General features: G+C 56.7%; 9 protein-coding genes across 9 annotated transcripts; 4 read left to right on the plus strand and 5 right to left on the minus strand.

The window, feature by feature from the left end:
- Positions 1 to 267: 267 nt before the first annotated feature.
- Positions 268 to 1,725, minus strand: GLOTRDRAFT_36658 (tRNA 5-methylaminomethyl-2-thiouridylate-methyltransferase; the record flags this gene model as incomplete). The annotated part of the gene is made up of 7 exons (XM_007864732.1): positions 268 to 400; positions 455 to 610; positions 677 to 860; positions 922 to 1,286; positions 1,333 to 1,430; positions 1,482 to 1,619; positions 1,675 to 1,725. 7 exons carry the CDS (start codon positions 1,723 to 1,725, stop codon positions 268 to 270), a joined length of 1,125 nt encoding a protein of 374 aa, XP_007862923.1.
- An 849-nt stretch (positions 1,726 to 2,574) lies between these two features.
- GLOTRDRAFT_109892 (uncharacterized protein) lies at positions 2,575 to 3,636 on the minus strand (the record flags this gene model as incomplete). The annotated part of the gene is made up of 3 exons (XM_007864939.1): positions 3,583 to 3,636; positions 3,394 to 3,502; positions 2,575 to 3,334 (listed from the first exon to the last, which is right to left on the minus strand). A coding segment is annotated over exon 3 (645 nt), but the record flags the coding sequence as incomplete, so codon positions are not given.
- A 154-nt stretch (positions 3,637 to 3,790) lies between these two features.
- On the plus strand, positions 3,791 to 4,755 carry GLOTRDRAFT_109893 (kinase-like protein; the record flags this gene model as incomplete). Its single annotated transcript, XM_007864940.1, has 2 exons — positions 3,791 to 3,946; positions 4,001 to 4,755. Coding segments are annotated over exons 1-2 (768 nt in total), but the record flags the coding sequence as incomplete, so codon positions are not given.
- A 688-nt stretch (positions 4,756 to 5,443) lies between these two features.
- On the plus strand, positions 5,444 to 6,115 carry GLOTRDRAFT_109894 (uncharacterized protein). Its single transcript, XM_007864941.1, has 2 exons — positions 5,444 to 5,687; positions 5,743 to 6,115. Exon 1 carries the CDS (start codon positions 5,468 to 5,470, stop codon positions 5,645 to 5,647), a length of 180 nt encoding a protein of 59 aa, XP_007863132.1. The 5' UTR covers positions 5,444 to 5,467; the 3' UTR covers positions 5,648 to 5,687; positions 5,743 to 6,115.
- Positions 6,116 to 6,135: 20 nt separating this feature from the next.
- On the minus strand, positions 6,136 to 6,576 carry GLOTRDRAFT_126265 (uncharacterized protein; the record flags this gene model as incomplete). The annotated part of the gene is made up of 3 exons (XM_007864942.1): positions 6,136 to 6,317; positions 6,370 to 6,434; positions 6,491 to 6,576. 3 exons carry the CDS (start codon positions 6,574 to 6,576, stop codon positions 6,136 to 6,138), a joined length of 333 nt encoding a protein of 110 aa, XP_007863133.1.
- A 686-nt stretch (positions 6,577 to 7,262) lies between these two features.
- Positions 7,263 to 8,551, plus strand: GLOTRDRAFT_114416 (uncharacterized protein). The gene is made up of 7 exons (XM_007864943.1): positions 7,263 to 7,317; positions 7,362 to 7,515; positions 7,575 to 7,652; positions 7,707 to 7,809; positions 7,863 to 7,920; positions 7,983 to 8,078; positions 8,128 to 8,551. The coding sequence occupies exons 1-7, from the start codon at positions 7,282 to 7,284 to the stop codon at positions 8,290 to 8,292; spliced, it is 690 nt and encodes a 229-aa protein (XP_007863134.1). The 5' UTR covers positions 7,263 to 7,281; the 3' UTR covers positions 8,293 to 8,551.
- A 3,001-nt stretch (positions 8,552 to 11,552) lies between these two features.
- On the minus strand, positions 11,553 to 14,015 carry GLOTRDRAFT_136648 (uncharacterized protein; the record flags this gene model as incomplete). Its single annotated transcript, XM_007864944.1, has 7 exons — positions 11,553 to 11,973; positions 12,039 to 12,129; positions 12,186 to 12,346; positions 12,397 to 12,756; positions 12,805 to 13,560; positions 13,615 to 13,866; positions 14,009 to 14,015. The coding sequence occupies 7 exons, from the start codon at positions 14,013 to 14,015 to the stop codon at positions 11,705 to 11,707; spliced, it is 1,896 nt and encodes a 631-aa protein (XP_007863135.1). The 3' UTR covers positions 11,553 to 11,704.
- Positions 14,016 to 14,103: 88 nt separating this feature from the next.
- On the plus strand, positions 14,104 to 15,267 carry GLOTRDRAFT_126268 (uncharacterized protein; the record flags this gene model as incomplete). The annotated part of the gene is made up of 1 exon (XM_007864945.1): positions 14,104 to 15,267. One exon carries the CDS (start codon positions 14,104 to 14,106, stop codon positions 15,265 to 15,267), a length of 1,164 nt encoding a protein of 387 aa, XP_007863136.1.
- A 37-nt stretch (positions 15,268 to 15,304) lies between these two features.
- Positions 15,305 to 17,567, minus strand: GLOTRDRAFT_56217 (histone acetyltransferase ELP3). The gene is made up of 10 exons (XM_007864794.1): positions 17,502 to 17,567; positions 17,213 to 17,448; positions 16,924 to 17,157; positions 16,729 to 16,853; positions 16,596 to 16,676; positions 16,135 to 16,536; positions 15,958 to 16,081; positions 15,617 to 15,901; positions 15,479 to 15,560; positions 15,305 to 15,413 (listed from the first exon to the last, which is right to left on the minus strand). Exons 1-10 carry the CDS (start codon positions 17,524 to 17,526, stop codon positions 15,337 to 15,339), a joined length of 1,671 nt encoding a protein of 556 aa, XP_007862985.1. The 5' UTR covers positions 17,527 to 17,567; the 3' UTR covers positions 15,305 to 15,336.
- Between the last annotated feature and the right edge of the window lie 14 nt (positions 17,568 to 17,581).

A 17,581-nucleotide genomic window follows, 5' to 3' on the forward strand; every position in this document is an offset into this window, starting at 1 on the left:
CAAAGGCGGTGTAGAGGCGATCGCTGGGGAAGGGGGATCATGGAGACTTACAGGACAAAACGCAGAAGCACACGAAGAGACGCGGTATTCGTTCAGCGATCGTGTCACTGATATGGGAGAACGCCCGTTGTGTTTGCGTAGGCTGCATCTGTAACAGTCAGAATCAAAGCAAGTGGGGCATGTGTGAATGGAGTCTAGCATTATAATGTACACGTTGTTATAAGGAAATACACGTACTGTTACCTACTCCAGAAGTGGCTTCCACATTCACCGCTGAGAAGCCTCCTCGATCAACCCGCATCCAAGGCACCAGTCCCCATGATACACAGCAGCGATCTGCCCAGGGGTGACGGCTTTCTGCGGCTGGTCGAACGTGACCCTCATCTTACTCTCGTCGGTCCTGCAAGCCATCAGCAGGAGGATCAAGGTGAAAATGGTTTTGGCTTTTGCTTACCTGCAGATGGTGGCGGGGACGTCCTCCATGACGTACCGATATTTCACGCGTGCGCGGAAACCGTCTGGCTCGAATACCGCCAGTGGTGGCGAGTCGGGCCATATCCATTCGAAGTCTTTGACGGTCATCACGTCGCTGTACAGTGCCGGGTGGTCACTGTAAATTCAGCAGCAGCATGAGTAAACGGCGCGAAAGGAAGGAGAAGCTCAGATGAATGCTAACCTGCCTGGGACGACGTATACGACGTTACTCTTGGGATCCTTCTTCGCTACGAACGCCTTTTCAGGGAGTCCGCGGATCTTCGCGCCTTGACCAATTGTATAGGTCCACAGGCCCTGGTGCTGCCCCACGACTTTACCCGTCTCGAGGTCAACGATGTCCCCCGGCTTCGGCGGCACGTATTGTGCTTCCCAATAGAGACATGAGCACCCCCGCAGTATGGCACAAGCCATTGGGAGGAGACTCACACACGAACTCGCTGAACTTGCGCTTCTCGCCGACGAAGCAGATGCCCATGCTCTCCGCCCTCTCTGCGGTGGGCAGGCCAAACCGCTTCGCCATCGCGCGCACCTCGGGCTTCGTCAGGTCGCCCAGGGGAAACAGCGCCTTCCGCAGACTGTCCTCCTTGATCGAAGAGAGGTAGTACGTCTGGTCTTTGTGGCGGTCCGTGGCTTTCAGCAGTTGCGGCCGGATGCGCATTTCGTAGAGGTCTGACGAGGAGCTGGAGGCGGGCGTGAATGATTGGGTCCACTCTTTGCGCGCGTAGTGCCCAGTGGCGAGCCATCGAGTCGAGGGCGTGAGGCGGTCGAGGAGGGCGCCGAATTTGACTTCTCTGACAGCAGGTTAGTAATGAAAACATATAAATGTGGAGGGCAGACCTGTTGCACCAGACGTCGGGGTTGGGTGTTAAGCCGGACTCCCAGAGTTGGAGAGACGGCTCGAAGACGCGGGTCCAGTATTCACGGGTGAGATCGACCTGCGTAGTTATATTATGAGAAGTCGCAATTCGGCTGTTTTAGAAACGCACCATTGTACAGGGCAAATCGAGCATTTTACAGACGCGCTGCACGTCCTCCCAGTCCTTCTCCCACTCGCATCCCTTGTCCGTGCCAGACTCGTCGCGCGTATCCCAGTTCCGCATAAACACCGCGGATAAGTCGTAGTTCTAATGTCAAGGGCTCTCAGTAAAGGCCACGTACAGCACACCATATCGTATTTACCTGGTCTGCTAACAATTTTGCAGTCACCGAGGAGTCTACGCCGCCCGACATAGCGACGACCACTGGATATTTGCACATTTTAATTCAGCCTTTCAGCGGATCGCAAACAACTCACCCTTGTCGCCTTTTCTGGGGAAGAATGCTTGAGCATAGCTCGATAAATGACGCCTGAAGACACCCCGGGCGGCATTGAGCATGAAGGACTTGGACACCAGGACAGAGATATTAGATAAGATCCCGATGACGTTCTGCCTAAGGTTACCGTGAATCATAGTAAATATATATTAATTCCGGACAGATAATTTTTTGAAAATTACCATGGCCTGCCGGACATAATGGTACACACGAATAATCTGAGCCGGCTGGCTATGCATTGCTCTGTAGGATGTCTCCAGGAAGTGCTGAGCAAGAGTTGCTGCAGGATAATTCCGATTTTACCAAGCATTTCCTATGCATTACTCTATAAGGTAAAAGTCCTCCTAAATAGGCTTGTCCGTATGGACCCACAAACTTCCAAGTAACGCTATAAACTATAATAGATGACACCATCCAGTCCCATCTTAAGAATTACATTTCCTAGCTAGTACATTGTTTCTTTCCGCTGCCTCTGCCCCCACTCATCTGCGACAAGCAACCGCCCACTTCGTGTATAGAGGGCGGCAGCAAAGAGGGAGCTTTCAGCCCGTCTCTTGCCTCTACATTGAGGTCGCAAACCCGCCATTCCGACCCTTGGTTCAGTCCAGCGTTATGTTTAGCTACAGTCGCAAGCCGACTGCTCCAACTCAGATAGGGCGCTCGCCATCGCCCTCGGACGGCGTGCATCTGCATCTCTTCCCGTCAGTAATTCGGTAAGAAATGGCGCACCGCGAGCACCGCTTGAACCCGTCAGCCTCGACAGCCTGGTCGCTTGCTACATCTTCAATCCAGTTGTATGGACGCTCCAACGATTCGACGCTGGTGGGATAGGTGTCCTCGGTGCTGCACACGACAGGCGCCGATGCTGGGCCCCTGACGGGCGTCGCCAGTGCCTGATGTGCCATTATCCACGACTGGACGTCCGTCGGCTTGGGGTACGGCGGCGGGGCTGTCGGTGCATGCATCATCAGCCCCCGCGGCCGGCCGCTAGCGCTGCTGTCATCCGCCTTGCCGTCGGTGGTGCGCACAGACGTATTATCGCCCGACCCGAGCACCTCAGGGCCGCGGTAGATGCCCATGTGCGAGTAGGGCATAGACGGCGTGCGCGGCGGCCTGTCGATTTCGGTAATCGGCGGGTCGGGGTGCGACCATTTCTGGAGATTCGGCGGCGCAGTAAAGGCTTCGCAGAGGAAGACGGGCGGCCGCGGAGTGTCGGAAACGTAATCGAGGGGTGCGACGTGCCCGGCGTACATGATGCGGTCCCGGAACTCCTGGACCCGGTCGACCTCGGACGGTTCCCCCGAGTCATGGGCAAGGCCTCCGTGCTCCCCGACGTCATATCTTGTGGCTCCAGCGTGGACGCCGGGCGCGTCATGACCAGCGGGGGCCCCACCGGGCTCAGAACCAGTCATAAGGGAGGAACGGACTGGAATGTTCCTTATTTTCGATGCAGTATCCAAGGTTCCCAGCCAACCTGCAGTGGTGGGCCCAATAGTGATAAGGTAAAATGGCAGAATAGGGCAACCTGCGGAATTTATTGTTCGCCAACGGAACGATTGGAGCGATACTGACAGGTATGCTTACCGGTACGATATTATAGATACAGATATCGGAGAAATACCGTGCTCTCTGCTCAGTTGTGGCAGTTGCGAGCCATGAACGCTAGCGGTGTTCAAGAGCGATGGCACTCGCCCTGTCGAAAGCGCAGCAAAACGAAGGAATGCGTTTCAGTATAGGGATTCATATAATGCGACATGACAAGCTGACACCTACGTCGATGTCGATTCCACTCCACCGTCGAGCGTTCAGGAAAAAGATCAAGCGTTCTGGATTTCCTTACACATCGCGGCGCGGGACATCATATGTAAGAAACAAATAAATAAAGTTGAACTAATTAGTTTTGGTCGTACTGTACCTAAATAGTCGAAGTTAGGTGAACTTTTAGAGTCATGACACAGTGACAGCGCCACAGCTTAGTTCCCGCGGCAATATCCCTCTTGGCCACAGCCGTGCCCCACACTCCAGCCCTTGCTAATGTCGCTGCGATAAAACACGGAGCAGTCGACATTTTGCTTTCTAGGCTCTATATTGTTCTATTCAACATTCACGCTCGCTTTCGTATGTATGCCGAATCTTCGTAAGTCGAACGGATCGCTGTTTGTTGCAGATTGACTTACCACGGCAGATACAGCACAATATAAAGACTTGCCTTCTGATACTTATTCTGTTTTCCCGGAACCTGACAAGCCCATTTCGCGCTACGTTGTACCGGGCAATGGCAGACGCTGCCAGACGTGCCCGCCATGGTCGGTCAATGATATCGGACGTCGCTTCAACCTACGCTTTGGCCCGGACGACCGCCCGCCACCGCGCTTCTACGTCGATGCCTCGCTCTTGCGCCCGTACCAGGACATCCGAGTCATGCTCGATTGGCACGACAGCCTCGTCCTGCTGCTCGACCGAAAGTACGTCATGAAGATGATGAGCCCCCTCTTTGACGTGAATACTATCGTCGCGAACATGGAGCGTGCGCGCGAAGTCGTTCCTGTGCCTGCGATACACAAGTACGGTCGTTCGGGGAACTGCGTGTTCATCATCATGGACTATGTCAATGGCTGGCAGGCGTCGACCCTCGTTCGGTATTTCGGCCCCTGGGTAGAGGTCCGGCTGCAGGATCAGATTGACGAAGTGATCGTCAAGCTCTCGCAAGTCGGGCTGTCTCACAATGATCTCTACCCAAGGAATGTGTTCCTCGACGACAACTGGAAGATTACAGGCATCATAGACTGGGACTATGCCGCCCCGCTTTGGGCTTCCACGGAATATGAGCGGCGTTCGACGCTGAACTTTCGGGAGAAGACATGGCATTACTTGTTTCTAAAGCACTCTGTGGACCGCGTCGGGACGCTCGGGGCCAACCCGTCCGACGGTAAATTTAAATACTACCACAAACCCGCTCCCGGGCGTATTCTGACTAGAGAACCCCCGTACAAGTGGGCGCTCCCCGACTCGACCATGGGCGACGGAGAGCTGACCAAGACGAACCCCGGCTATCGCATCGTCATCCTCGTCTCCGGCCCAGGTCAGTCTCCGATACCCCTGCCCTAGAGCCAACTAAATCCTGACCCCCGCAGTCGAGGTGGCGGAGGCCCTTGTGCTCTCCACCCCGCGCGATGTCTCGCCGCACGCATCCGTCGCGCTCGTCGTCTCCGACACGGAGCACTCCGAGCCCTTCGCGGACGTGTGCGAGCGGAACGCGACGCGCTACGTCTCCGTGCTCCCCGCGGGCTGCCGCCACCGCGCCGAGTTCCGCACGCAGGTCCTCACGCACATCGTGCGCGCGAAGCCGGACATCGTGCTCATGCTCAACTGGCGGCACGCGCTCGGCGACGAGTTCTGGCGCGCGATCCTCATCCCGCGCACGCTCGCGGACTTTGCGAGCATGCCCGCGGTGCTCGGCATTCGCCCTGCGCTGCCCGGGCACTGGGTCGACCTGCCCGACCCGGTCGGCGCGGCGCACGAGGCGCTGCAGCGCGGCTTCGGCGAGCGCGAGACGGGCATCACAGCCTACAGGGTCTTCCCGTACCAGGAGGTGCAGTGGTGCTCGATGCAGCTCACGATCCTCGAAGGGGAGAGCCGCGAGGCGTTCCGGAGCAGGATGAACAGGAACATGCAAGCGTTTGCGGCGCACACGCTGCGGATGCTTTTGGAGAGGGTGCAGCGGTACACGGGCAAGCGTAAGCTGATGGACAGCGCCCACTACGGCCAGGAGCCTCCCTGGAAGTGGGATAGGCGGCATCCGTTGTCCGACGTATTTCTTTATCTTGATTCACGGTGATCTTGGTAATTTATTGGGCTGAACGGAGTCTTTGTCGCGGGTATGTGCATTGCGTCACTTACTGGTTCAAGACGACTCACCTGGGATTGGAGTAGAGCGACTAACGATGCCTTCGTGGCGTGTATAGATCGGCTGATAGCAGTGAGACACTGTTGTTCAGCAGCAGAGCACAGCGGTAGTGCTGGTCATCTGCGTCAAGCGAGCAGATGAAGGTACGCAACAAGGAGACGTTTTGAATAACGACACGCACGACGATACTAACCGCTCGCCGGAAGGTTCATTTAGCAGGGGGGGTATATCTACGTCTTCTGATGCTTTCATCTTATTCCGGGTTACGGGAATGTTTATAGCCTCGCCTGTTGACGGTGTATAATTTTCTTGTGTACTGAGGCTGATGCAATAGATATGTATTGGTGATGGTTGTACAACAATTATACGCCGCCGGTTACGATAACAAATACAAGACAAGCCAGGACAGAAGGGAACAGTCAAACTGGTGGTAGTACTGCTGGCTCTAACTGTTTCATTGGAGGGATAGAGCTGCTATCTGAATCTCGGCGTTCAAGTTGGACGATTTGCGGTTGGGTACCGGTGGGATTCGCTATCCGCCGTCTCCTCTGACGGATCTTGACGAACGCGATCGTGGCCGCTGCAGCGACCACGACGAGGACTGACAGACACATCGTGAGCGCGGGCTTATAGGACGTCTCAAACCGACTCACCGAAGACTACAACAATGGCTATCAGAGCCCCGTGGCTCTCGTGTGCCACAGGTGCGTCTGGATTACTATCGAGCGACAAGGTGAATGACACGATCTGCTTCCCGGGGATGATCTGACTCACGGGTAGCTGTCTGATTCCGCCGCTAACGCGGGCATTACGAGGGCAAAGGAGATGAGCATCGCAACAGCCTGCATAGCCGAGTCCATCGTGGAGTGCTGAAGCGTTTGCACTAGTACTGTGTCCGGTCAAGCAGCGCGAAGTTTATAAGATAAGACCAAGCAGGCTAAGAACTTTGATCGGGTCGGTCTGCTGTGCGCCAAGACGCCAAGCGGACTTGTGTTTCTCTTCGGTGCCGCCGAGCAGAGTACATAAGCCCGAGGCGTATATACGCAACGTACATGGTAACTGGTCAGTTCGTTTTCTGACATGATACGAGACCGTGTATCGAGTATACGCATCCTGTCCGGAGGGTGTGCCAGAGTTGCTGCTGCGTACAAGTCAGGGTTGGGATCAACCCCGAGACTTTTAATGTTCGCGACGCCAAGTGTCTCAGCATTGCGTTATGCTTTGTGTCCTTCCTGCAGGAGGCAGTAGGACCGAAAGGAACTGACCATCGTGGCCGTCGCGATGACCGGACAATTGCATTCTTCATCTTGGCTTGCCTCATACCTGATAATTCCGCTTGGCTCCGCAAAGGCCTTTTGCTACTGACCGCATATCTTCTCCTCAGCCGAGGAATATAATGAGAGGAAGAAAGCGGGACGAGCTTGAGTTCATGTCACTTAGACGTCAATTTCCAGATCAGGACCCAGGCATCTTGTACGTCCGGACGAAGGTTTAGCCGGTGTAAGTACTGGTGTGCATCTCGGCTGTCCGACGTTCCCCCGACGCGCACCAGGCTGCTGACAACCATGTCCGCCGCTGCGTTCTTCAGACATGGCAAGAAAGTACGTGTCGTGCAGCGCAGCGTGAGCGATACTGAGCGACGTAGATCGTGGCTATAGGCCGCAACTACGCGGAGCACGTCAAGGAGCTGAACAACGCGCTGCCGCAGGAGCCGTTCTTCTTTCTCAAGCCGACGACGAGCTACATCTCCAACGAGGGGTACGTCGAGATCCCGAGGGGGGTCATAGCGCACCACGAAGGTGTGTCTGCCTTTGAGTTCGTGGGATAGCGGCCGTGCTGAGGAGTTGGAGGTGATTAGTCGAGCTTGGACTGGTTATTGGGAAGCGCGGGCGGGATATTGCGCAGAAGGATGCGGAGGGGCATATTGCTGGCTACGGTGAGCTCAGAGCTCGGGGGTAATGGAAGGATGGGGTGCTGAGCTGTATGGTAGCCCTTGCGGTGGATATGACGGCGCGGAACATGCAGGACGCGGTGAAGAAGAAGGGCTTGCCGTGGAGCGCTGCGAAAGGGTTTGATACGTTTACTCCGGTTGGGCAAGTTTGCACTTTTTTCGTGACTTGGTATTTTGCTGATGTTCTACGAACAGGTCTTTCATTGACAAGTCCCTGGTTTCGGATCCGCATAAACTCGCCCTTTCCCTGAAGGTGCGATGCACGTACAATCAACCAAATTGTTGTATATCGTTGACACGCCGTTGGTACTCCAGATAGACGGTACTACGAAGCAGGATGGTACTACTGCGGACATGATCTTTAAGATACCCCGCATCATCGAGCATATTTCCTCGATCATGACTCTGGAGGCGAGCTGATGCCCAACTTTAATCTACACACTTGCTCATCTGTTTCTAGGAAGGGGATCTGGTCCTGACCGGCACGCCCTCGGGCGTAGGTCCCCTCTCGCCGGGCGAGACCGTCGAGTGCGAGCTGCTTGACACGGTCTCTGGCAAGCAGCTGTCGAGTCTGAAGTTCTATGCAGTCGAGAGACAAGGTGGATATCATTTTACAGGGTCTTGAGCCGTCGTTGGCTTCCAGCAGGGCATGTAATGACGGGGCTTTGCTTGATCTTCGTACAGCCGGGGATAATTCAGATGGCGATTCTGGAGGGAATGAGAATGCGTCAGGCTCGTTCACTTCGAAGATCGCTGATGCATTGACGCTGGCGCTGGCGGGTTAAGGAGCATGTCATTGGCGCAGACTCTTGTAACGTTGCAAACACCCTCCCCCCTCAATGTAGCACTTCCCCTTCTCCCGTACTCACCTGGATAGCCAGTCCTGCAAGTCTAATGTCCCTCTTCTCCCTCCTTTGCCAATTACAATTTAGCTCATAAGATTTCATTGTGGACGGCCTAGAAGGCTTCCCGCCACCGCTTCCAAACCGAGCGGCCGATCAACTGCTTTCACGTGGCGAGCGGAAAGCGAGCGCCCTTGCCGACGGTCTGTTTCGAGAGTTGCAATCAGTCCTTCGTCTTGCTCCTTCATCAACTTTTCCTTTCCCTGCTTTCAACATTTCTACGACACGGAAGCCAGCCTGGCGCACAGTCTATCCATTTTCTGACCGACCCTGACCTATCTTTACAGCAACCGCGGTCGGCCAAGGCACTCGCTGGCGATTCGTGACCACCGCTTCATCACCTCTGCACGCTTATTCCGATGTGAGTTGTCGACCAGGAACTGCGCTGTCGTAGCTAAAATAACTGTAAATTACTTCTACTCAAACGCTAGGTCGACCTCGCGAGTCGCACCCCCGCCAGTCAACCTGAAGGAGCGCATCGCTGCCCTGCAGCAGCGCACGACCAGCCCGCCCGCTCCGCTGACCGCGCAGCCGACAGGGGGCAAGGGAAATGCACCGTCAGCGCCCGGGAGCTTGAAGGACAAGATCGCCAAGTTCGAGGAGCGCGGCGGCACGCCCGTGCCCCGGGGCAGCTTTGGCTTCGGCGCGCCGCCCGTGAACGACGGCTCCGTGAAGAAGCGCGGCGAGCTCTACGGAAACCGCATACCGAGCGCGAGCCGGCTGGCTGCGCAGTATACGGGCCTGACGGCGCAGTATACCGGCGTGAGCACGCAGTATACCGGGACGCTGTCCCCACAGGCGACGGGGAGGGGAGGCTTGCCTGAGGCAGACGGGAGGGCGGACGTGCAAAGGCAACGTCCTATATCGGCCTTTGGATTTGATGTCTCGTATCACACTGGGGAGGTGCCGCCTGTTCCCGACTTGCCTTCTCTCTACCAGGGCCAGGGCGTGGTGGCGGCTGATGATGTCTCGCCAAGTCTGCTGCATTCCCCACCAGCACAGGTTCCCGTGCAACAAGAAACGGTTCCTGATTCTGACACTGCCAATGACAGTCTACTGGAAAGGGAGCCTTCACCCGTCCTCGATGAGCGTACACAACATTCTCCTTCTGACGAGGCTCGTGCGCCAGACGCCGACCTCGTGCCGGAGAGTAAAGCGGAAGTTACTGATACTTCAAACCTCGACGATGTCCCAGCTTCCACGGAACCTGCAAAGGAACTTGCTATTCCAGAGTCTCCTCAGGATAAAGACAGTCCTTCCACTCCACCCGCAGCAACCCAGTCTTCCACCCAGGCTGTATATTCCTCGACATCTGCTGAAGCAGAAGATGTGACCGACATGCACACCGTCTCATCCCCAGACGACACCACGCCTGTAGCTTCCCCGCGACAAGCCTCCCTTCCATCCGAGCCCGCCCCTGCCTCCCCGGAACCGGACCTCGACGCCAAGTCGACACGGACAATGAGCATCATCTCTGCGAACAACGCTCAGATCATCACAGCTACTGCGCACCCCACCGCCCGCGCCGTCGTCGTCCCCGCACCTATTGTCGTACCACCCCCCTCCACCGATGTCCAAGTCGACGAGCCCTCTCCTCTCCCGGAGAAGCGGGAAGCCCCCGTCCCCCGATCGTTCCGCGCGGTCGTGCACAAGAAAGTTCGGGAGGACGTCCGCACGCTCGACAAGAGCAAGAAGAGCCCGCAGGCCGCGCGCGTCCTGCAGAGCGCGGGCGAGCCACCCGCCTCGCCCGGCTCGAGCGAGCTCGCGAGCCTGCTGATGAGCGCGGCGCTGCTCGAGGAGCAGCTCAGCGGCGGCGTGCTCCCGTCGCCGGATGTGCGCGTCACGCCCGTCGACGCGGAGGCGGACGAGTTCGGCGCGAAGACGCTCACGCCCGTGCAGGAGGCGTTCGACCCGTTCGTCACCGCGCCGCGCTCGCTCTCGCAGCACTCGCACGCGTCGTCGTCGTCATCATCGTCGCATTCGCACCAGACGCTGACGCCGACGCCCGACTCGGTCGCGTTCCCCGCGCACCCGTCGCACTCGCAGGAAGAGTTTCCGCCGACGCCGCCGCCCAAGAGCGCGCGCACGCGCTACTTCTCGCGCTCGCTCCGCTCGTTGCGGTCGGTCTCCATATCGCGGCACAGCGTGAGCATGTCGTCGGAGGAGTCGGCGCCGGTCGTGACGCCGCCGAGCGAAGAGAAGGCCGCGGGGTGGGGCAGCCCGAAGAAGACGATGGGGCGCGCGACTAGTTTCGTCGCGGAGAGGATATGGAGTCGCAAGAGGACGAAGTCGGGGGTGGTGGATCCGAACGGTGAGTATGGTTAGGCAGTCTGGTGTCCCCTTGGGAATGTTGCTTACAATAATTTTCTGTGGTGCCAGACGAGGAGGCTCCAGAGATCCCGGCCTTGCACGTCCGTTCTGCTTCCTATAACCCGCACGCCCACGGCGACGCCCCACCCTCCGAAGCCGATTCCACCCGCCCCGTCTCGTGGGCTAACACATCCTCCTCCTCCTCCTCGCCGTACAACGACACTTTCGACTCGGAGCTATTTGACGCATTCCCACAGGTACCCGATAGCATCCCCCTACAGTCCAACGGGCACCTGCAGCCCCCGCCATCGTCCCCGCCCCAACACGAGAAAGAGAAAATGTCGTTCCTGAACCGCGCGACGACGCTGCCCTCTCGTGCGCACCGGAGCAGTAACGACAAGACTCGCCGGTCGATGGAGACCCAAACGCAGGGCCAGGGTCCGCCGCGGGCGAGTATCATCAGGAGAAAGCATTACTAACCACTCGTTTTCTCCCTTGCTCTGCTTTGTAGATACATCCATGCTCTTTCGCGTTCGTGTGCATTTTGTTGCTGATCTAACTCATTTTCTGCCTGTTCGCATCTTACGCATAGCATTTTCTCATACTCGCTCACAGGGCATAGCTTACCAGTCGGTTATATTGTGTCTAGTACTCGGCAATACATCCGGATAACACACCATCTCATACAATGAATTGCTTGTGAATCGAATAAGCATTAGGAGTTACACAAGAAACCGTAGGTAATGCTGTAGTGTACATGGTCATGAAGGCAAATAAATCATGTAACCGATTGGAGGCAGTATGAAAGACGAAGTCCTGCCTGCATTAGCTTTTCCTTGAGTTAGTCGTCTTCTTTGCGACCTTGCCATTAGTGCGTGGCCTCTCCTCTTCCTCTGTCTCGTTACCAGCGGCTGAAGCTGCCCCAGACGAATGTCGACCATTCTGTCCCGGTCCAAGCGAGCGTCGAGCAGACGATGTTCCAGGTTTCAGCAGCGCGGGAGGCGCGTCCACTTCCTCGAGCGGTATCTTCCTGGCTTGTGCAAAGAAGAGCTTCGCATCCCGCTCACAGATGTTCTGGATGAAGTATTGATTTCCTGGAATCGCAGAAGGATGTTAGATAAGGCGTGTGTGATAGATGGTAATTGATGGAGGGTCGCACCTCGGGGTACCAGAAACATGCCGCCGGTCGCGACGATCACGCTTGTCTTGTGTACGTGGAAGTTGACGGCGCCTTCGATGACGTAGAAAGCCTGCATAGGTGAATTGAGATTGAAGCGTTAGGGGCTGGGAGGCAGAGTCCACGCACATAAGTATTATCTTTGGTCTGCTTGCTAGGCTTGGCTTTGCCCGGCGGGATCATGAGATAGCCAGCAGCCATGAACTCAGCGTCGCCAAATACGCGCTGGAAGAAGAAGTCGTTGTTTGCAGCAGCTTTCGGCTCCAGCATCTTGGCCGTGAACGCGATACCTGTAACATTCTCAATTATGAGAAAGAAATCACAGACGAAGGAAACTCACGTCTCTCCACCTCCTGCTTCGTAACATAATCCAATATGATTCCTTTGGGCTCAGTCTGGTCATCCCAGCCCTCCTCAGGGTTCGGAGCGGGCACAACCTCGACCTCCGGCTCTGCCGTCCCCGTCTTCGCGCGGCTACCCTCCCGCGTTTTCTTCCTCCCCTTCCTCCCCGCCTTACCCAGCGGCTGTACAGGCTCTTTCGGCAGCCGTATGATCTCCTTGATATGTGGAACGTAGGTCACCCCCGAGTCGCGCCGCCCGTAGACGACCTTTTCCAGGCGCCACCATTCAAGCGGGCCGTAGCGCACGCGCCGCGACCTGCGCACGCCGGGGTGCTCGCCATTGTCGGAATCTTGGGATACTGCCTACGGGTTTAGTATGGAAGTAGGACAGCAGATAGGATACGCACGAGGGATGTGCATGACTTCTTGTCGCTTTCGAGGAGCGCGGGGTTTCTTTGGTTTGGGATTCTCCTTCTCCTTCGCCAGGCGAGCTTTCTTGCTCGAAGGCCGCTCTTCTTCCTCCTCTTGTTGGGCGTCGTTGTCCAAATCCATAGGCATGTCATCCGCCTCCTGTAAGCCCGGATCGACCGCGTCTTCCACGTCACTCTGCTCCTGTTCTTCCATCTCTTCGTCTCTCTGCCTCTCTTTACCCTTACCGGTACTTCTGGGTACTGTGTTCTCTTTGTCCGCACCGCCTGACCGATCAGGGATATTGCTGAGTTGCCTGGCACGCTTGAGATTGCCCTGCCGCGTGTCAGCGGGACTGGACTGCCTTCCCCTCTTGGCGGGAGATATGCTTTGGACGACCTGCTGCTCCTCCGCGTCGTCGTCGTCATCATCATCATCCTGGTCCAGATGTGCAAAGCTTGGGCCGTAGTCATAATCGGGCAAATCAGACGGCGGCAGGTCAACGTCCTCTTCGTATTGCACCTCTTCTCGCGTGATGGAGACTCGAGACAAGGCAGATGGACCTGGCCCGTTGGCCGTAGATTGTCTGCGAGGAGCCGCAGAGGACGTTCGCGGGCGGGGCGACGGGACTGTGTCAAAATCAACGTCGGAAGAGTGTGGCACTGGGCGGGACGAGGACCCAGTCCTCCTGATGCTTGAAGGTGCGATTGTCTGGCGAGCACTGGTAAAATACACCGCAGGCGAAGGTGGATTGCCTAGCCCAAATCATTAAACGCATACAGCCACATTTTAACAGAAACGGTACTCACTATCCACCAAGTCCATCGACGCCTCCCCGTACTCCTCATCGTCGTACTCCTCGTCCGCCACGGGTGTCAGCGCCTTCTTCCTCTTGCGCCCATTTGCTTTCACTCTCGGCGGAGTGACCTTGTCGGCCTGGCTGATAACCTGGTCGAACGCCTCGAACTCGTCGGACCTGCGATCGACGTAGCCGACCGCAAGTCCCGTCCGCTTTCCATGTTCAAAGTCGTCGGCACGAAAGGGGACGTGCGCTTTGGGCGCTATGCGCCGTGATATTCCGAGGCTGCTCTTGCGCGCGGACGTCGGCATCGGCGAGAGTGAGCGTCGGGACTGGAGCGGAGGCGTGGGAGAATACCGACGCGCCTTCGCGTTGTTGATATCACGGGTTCAATTTTTATTTACAGTGCATAACTAATATAAACCTGATAATATACCAATAATATATACGCAGCCACGGCCACGAAGGGGAACGCGTCCGAGTCTCTGCAGCGGCCGCCATGTCGATCGACTTGCTCTGGGACAAGCTCGACGGCTCTCTCGCGTCGTCGCTCGTCGACCTGCTCAATAGGCAGCTAGCAAACACCAGTAGGCCGTCCTTTATCGGACCCGTTGAGGTCACGTCGTTCGACTTCGGGAGCGCGAGCCCGGACGTCACGCTTGTCGACCTGCGCGATATCTACCGCGACTTCCTGGAGGATGACGACGAAGAGGCCGACCGCGATGTCGTCGACAAGGTCACGCAGGGCCCTGCGGTCGACTCTGACGACGAGTTCGAGTGGGTGTCGCGCAAGGCGGTGAGGAAGGGTCTGGCGGACGAGGTGCCGGCGTACCACCATCTCCCGCCGCATGTGCGCTATGGGCGCGGGCCGTCGATGGACCTATTTGCATCTACGCCAGGCCTCTACTCGCCGACGAGGGATATTTGGGCGGTTGGCGGGGGCGCGAGCCCTATGGCCATGAGCTTCTCCGGTCTGGCGGACCTCAGGCCAGCGTTTGGCGGCAGGACACCTCTGTCTGCTGCTGGATCCACTGCTGCCTTCAGTCCACCCCAAAGAGATCCGCGTACGCCTCCGAATACAGCTGCTCCCCTGCCGGAAGAAAGTGACGAGGAGCAGGAATCGCAAGAACCGTCTGAGCAGCCACCGCCCGCCAATCCACATCCAAATCTCCAGCTCCATTTGCATATAACCTGGCAGTCTAATCTGCGACTGACCCTTACCACGTCTCTCCTGATCAACTACCCTTCTCCCATGTTCATGTCGCTCCCGATCAAGCTGTCCGTCACGGGTCTGCTCTTCGACGGCGAAGTCGCGGTGGCGTACGAAGGCGAGCGCCGCCGGGTGCATCTGTGCATCCTCGACGACCAAGACCCGTACGGCCCCGCCTGTGACCGCTCGAAGCGCGATTCTGTGAACAGCACGCCTCCCACGCCGGACGACGATTCGCCCGGGAGCATGTCCGGCCCGCGGCTGACGAAACCCCTGCCCATCGGCCAGCGCTTGCTGCCCTCGATTTTAATTGAGAGCGAAATCGGCGAAGCTGATAAGCATGTACTGAAGAACGTCTCCAGGGTGGAACGCTTCATCCAAGACATCATCCGTAAGACGGTCGAGGAGGAACTCGTGTTCCCGAACTTTCATACGCTGATCATGGGCGAGTAACGACCCAATTAGAACATCCAAGATACCAGAAATACAGAGTATTGTAAGTGATACAATGATAATAAATGCTTACAACAGGGACTTGCTCATGTACGGTCCATCTAGCTCATACCCCAAACGCCGGTAATAATCCCGTGTTCCGACGCCTATAACATCAAAGGTAAAACACCTTCAGCTGTACGACCAGCCATGCCGAGAAGGCCGAGCTTACCGGAAATGACAGCAATTTTGATGCTTCCGTGCTCTTCTCTCGCTATCCGCTCTGCCTCCTCCATCAACAAGGTCCCGAAGCCCTGAAAAATGTCAGCACCATGACTTTCAGATATTTCTCGGATTACGCAATGCCTACCTGATGCTGGAACTTTGTCGGGTCCCTACCATGCACCGGGACAGCCGTCCCGTACACATGCAACTCACGCACGATACTGCATCCTCCCTCGTCTCCAGGCTTCCTGACCAGTTCCGGGCGGAACGTACCCTCATCAGAACACTTCCGGAGACGCAGCAAACTGATCAGGATATCCCTCTCGGGGTCCTCGTAGGACAAAAAGGTCTCCCAGCCGCCATTTGCGGTGTAGTCGCGGCGGATGAGCTCTGCCGCCTCTGGACGGACCTTGTGGTGAATTTCATGGATCTGAGTCAAAGAATGGTCAGACCTAGATGAGGCTGTAAGCAGGTGTAGATACATACCCCGACTTCTCGGAATCGTACATCTCTGCACTCGGCGCCGAAGTCCTTCATACGGTTCAGCGCAAGCTCTCGTAGATTACCCGAGTTCTCGCAGCCGCTTGTTACTAATGGCAATGGAATGTCTCTGCAAAGCTTGTAAACGAACAGGCCTGGATGAAAGACATTCAGCCACCCTACCGTTGAACGCGGTATACTCTAGTCCAGGGAGGTACCAGGGCTAATATCCGGGCTACAACATCCACGAGCACGTTGGGCGTATAGTTCTTATACCTGCCCGTCCGCCACAGCTCGTACAGACCTGTCCCGCGGATGACAAGCGTCGGGTAGATCTTGAGGCCATCGCTGCGGAAGGCGGGGTTCTCGAAGTACTCCTTGAACTGCTCGAGGTCGCGCTCGACGCCGACGTTGGGAAGGTCGGGCATCATGTGGGCGACGACCTTGAAGCCGGCATCCTTGGCGAGGTGGAAGGACTCGGTGACGGCGCGCACGGTGTGCCCGCGGTTGGTGTCGCGCGCGACGTCTTCATAGACGGACTGCACGCCGATTTCAAGGCGTGTGCAGCCGTAGCGGAGCATTTGGCTGGAGGGAGACGTGTGATGTTCAGCAGCGCTTGGTTCGTCCGCCGTGACGATACGCACCTGAGATGGGGCTTCAGACAGTAATCTGGCCGAGTCTCGATAGTGATGCCGATAGCTTTAGACTTGCTCTGCTCGGAGAATCTACGAAACTGTGAGTACTTACTCGTTACGACAGGGGGGTTCAGCGACATACCGAACTGCCTCATCGACATCGAGACCTGTGAACCCAGACAGGGCATTGTGCAGCTGAGCGATGAATTTGTTCCGGTAATCTTCGGGCATACTCATAAAAGTTCCGCCCATGATAATAAACTCGACCTAGCGCAGCTCAACGTCACATCGCATCGGCCGCATCTCCCTTTTGCGTTTACGCTCGATAGGTACATACCTTATCGACGCTGTGCCCCAGTGCCTTTAACTGCTCCACGCGCCCGCGGGTCTGCTCATAAGGATCGTACCGGGCGCGGATGGCGCGCATGCTGGTTGGCTCGTAGCCCGTATAGCTCTGGGTACTGTAGTCAAAGTCGGAGTCGGGCCCGCCGGGGCAGTATACGCAGATGTTGCCCGTCATGGCAATGTGCGGGCACCGATGGGGCTTGCACATAACAGCCACGACAGCTATCTAGGCCCGGGAATAACTCAATAAGTCCAGTTATGCAATAAACGTGTTGGCTCACCCCGCTGGCCGTCCGTATGGGCCTCGCTCGCAGCTTCGGGAGTAGCGCTTTCTTGTATTCATCCGGGATGGCACTGATTATGTCCACGAGCCGGGGGACGCCTCCGTACCCAAATTTCTTGCTGATCTTAGCGCGGAGTTCGTTCAGCGAGACGGTCTGGTTGGCGTCGTGAGCCTTGATGAGTTCCGCCGCGATGCCCGACGTTACTCGAAGTAATTGTTCGGCCTGAGAGGGCCCTGCAGGCAAAATAGGCTTATGAAGTCCCAGAGCATCAGACTGAAGCACGCACCGTCGGTCCTCGTTCCTTGTACCATATCCTGCGGTTATGCAGTCAGAGCGTTCCGTTTGTATTCTTGAGACCGATGAGAA

The sequence above is a fragment of the Gloeophyllum trabeum genome (assembly GCF_000344685.1).
Source record: "Gloeophyllum trabeum ATCC 11539 unplaced genomic scaffold GLOTRscaffold_00003, whole genome shotgun sequence".
Taxonomy (NCBI): Eukaryota; Fungi; Basidiomycota; class Agaricomycetes; order Gloeophyllales; family Gloeophyllaceae; genus Gloeophyllum; species Gloeophyllum trabeum.

Coding starts and splice junctions, on each gene's coding strand:
- GLOTRDRAFT_109894 (XM_007864941.1), top strand. CDS start 5,468: ATGAACAGGAACATGCAAGCGTTTGCGGCGCACACGCTGCGGATGCTT.
- GLOTRDRAFT_114416 (XM_007864943.1), top strand. CDS start 7,282: ATGTCCGCCGCTGCGTTCTTCAGACATGGCAAGAAA. Junction 7,653..7,706: donor GGGGCATATTGCTGGCTACG/GTGAGCTCAGAG, acceptor GCTGTATGGTAG/CCCTTGCGGTGGATATGACG. Junction 8,079..8,127: donor CCTCGATCATGACTCTGGAG/GCGAGCTGATGC, acceptor ATCTGTTTCTAG/GAAGGGGATCTGGTCCTGAC.
- GLOTRDRAFT_56217 (XM_007864794.1), bottom strand. CDS start 17,526: ATGGTACAAGGAACGAGGACCGACG. Junction 15,561..15,616: donor CGACAAAGTTCCAGCATCAG/GTAGGCATTGCG, acceptor GACATTTTTCAG/GGCTTCGGGACCTTGTTGAT. Junction 15,414..15,478: donor CAAAATTGCTGTCATTTCCG/GTAAGCTCGGCC, acceptor TTGATGTTATAG/GCGTCGGAACACGGGATTAT.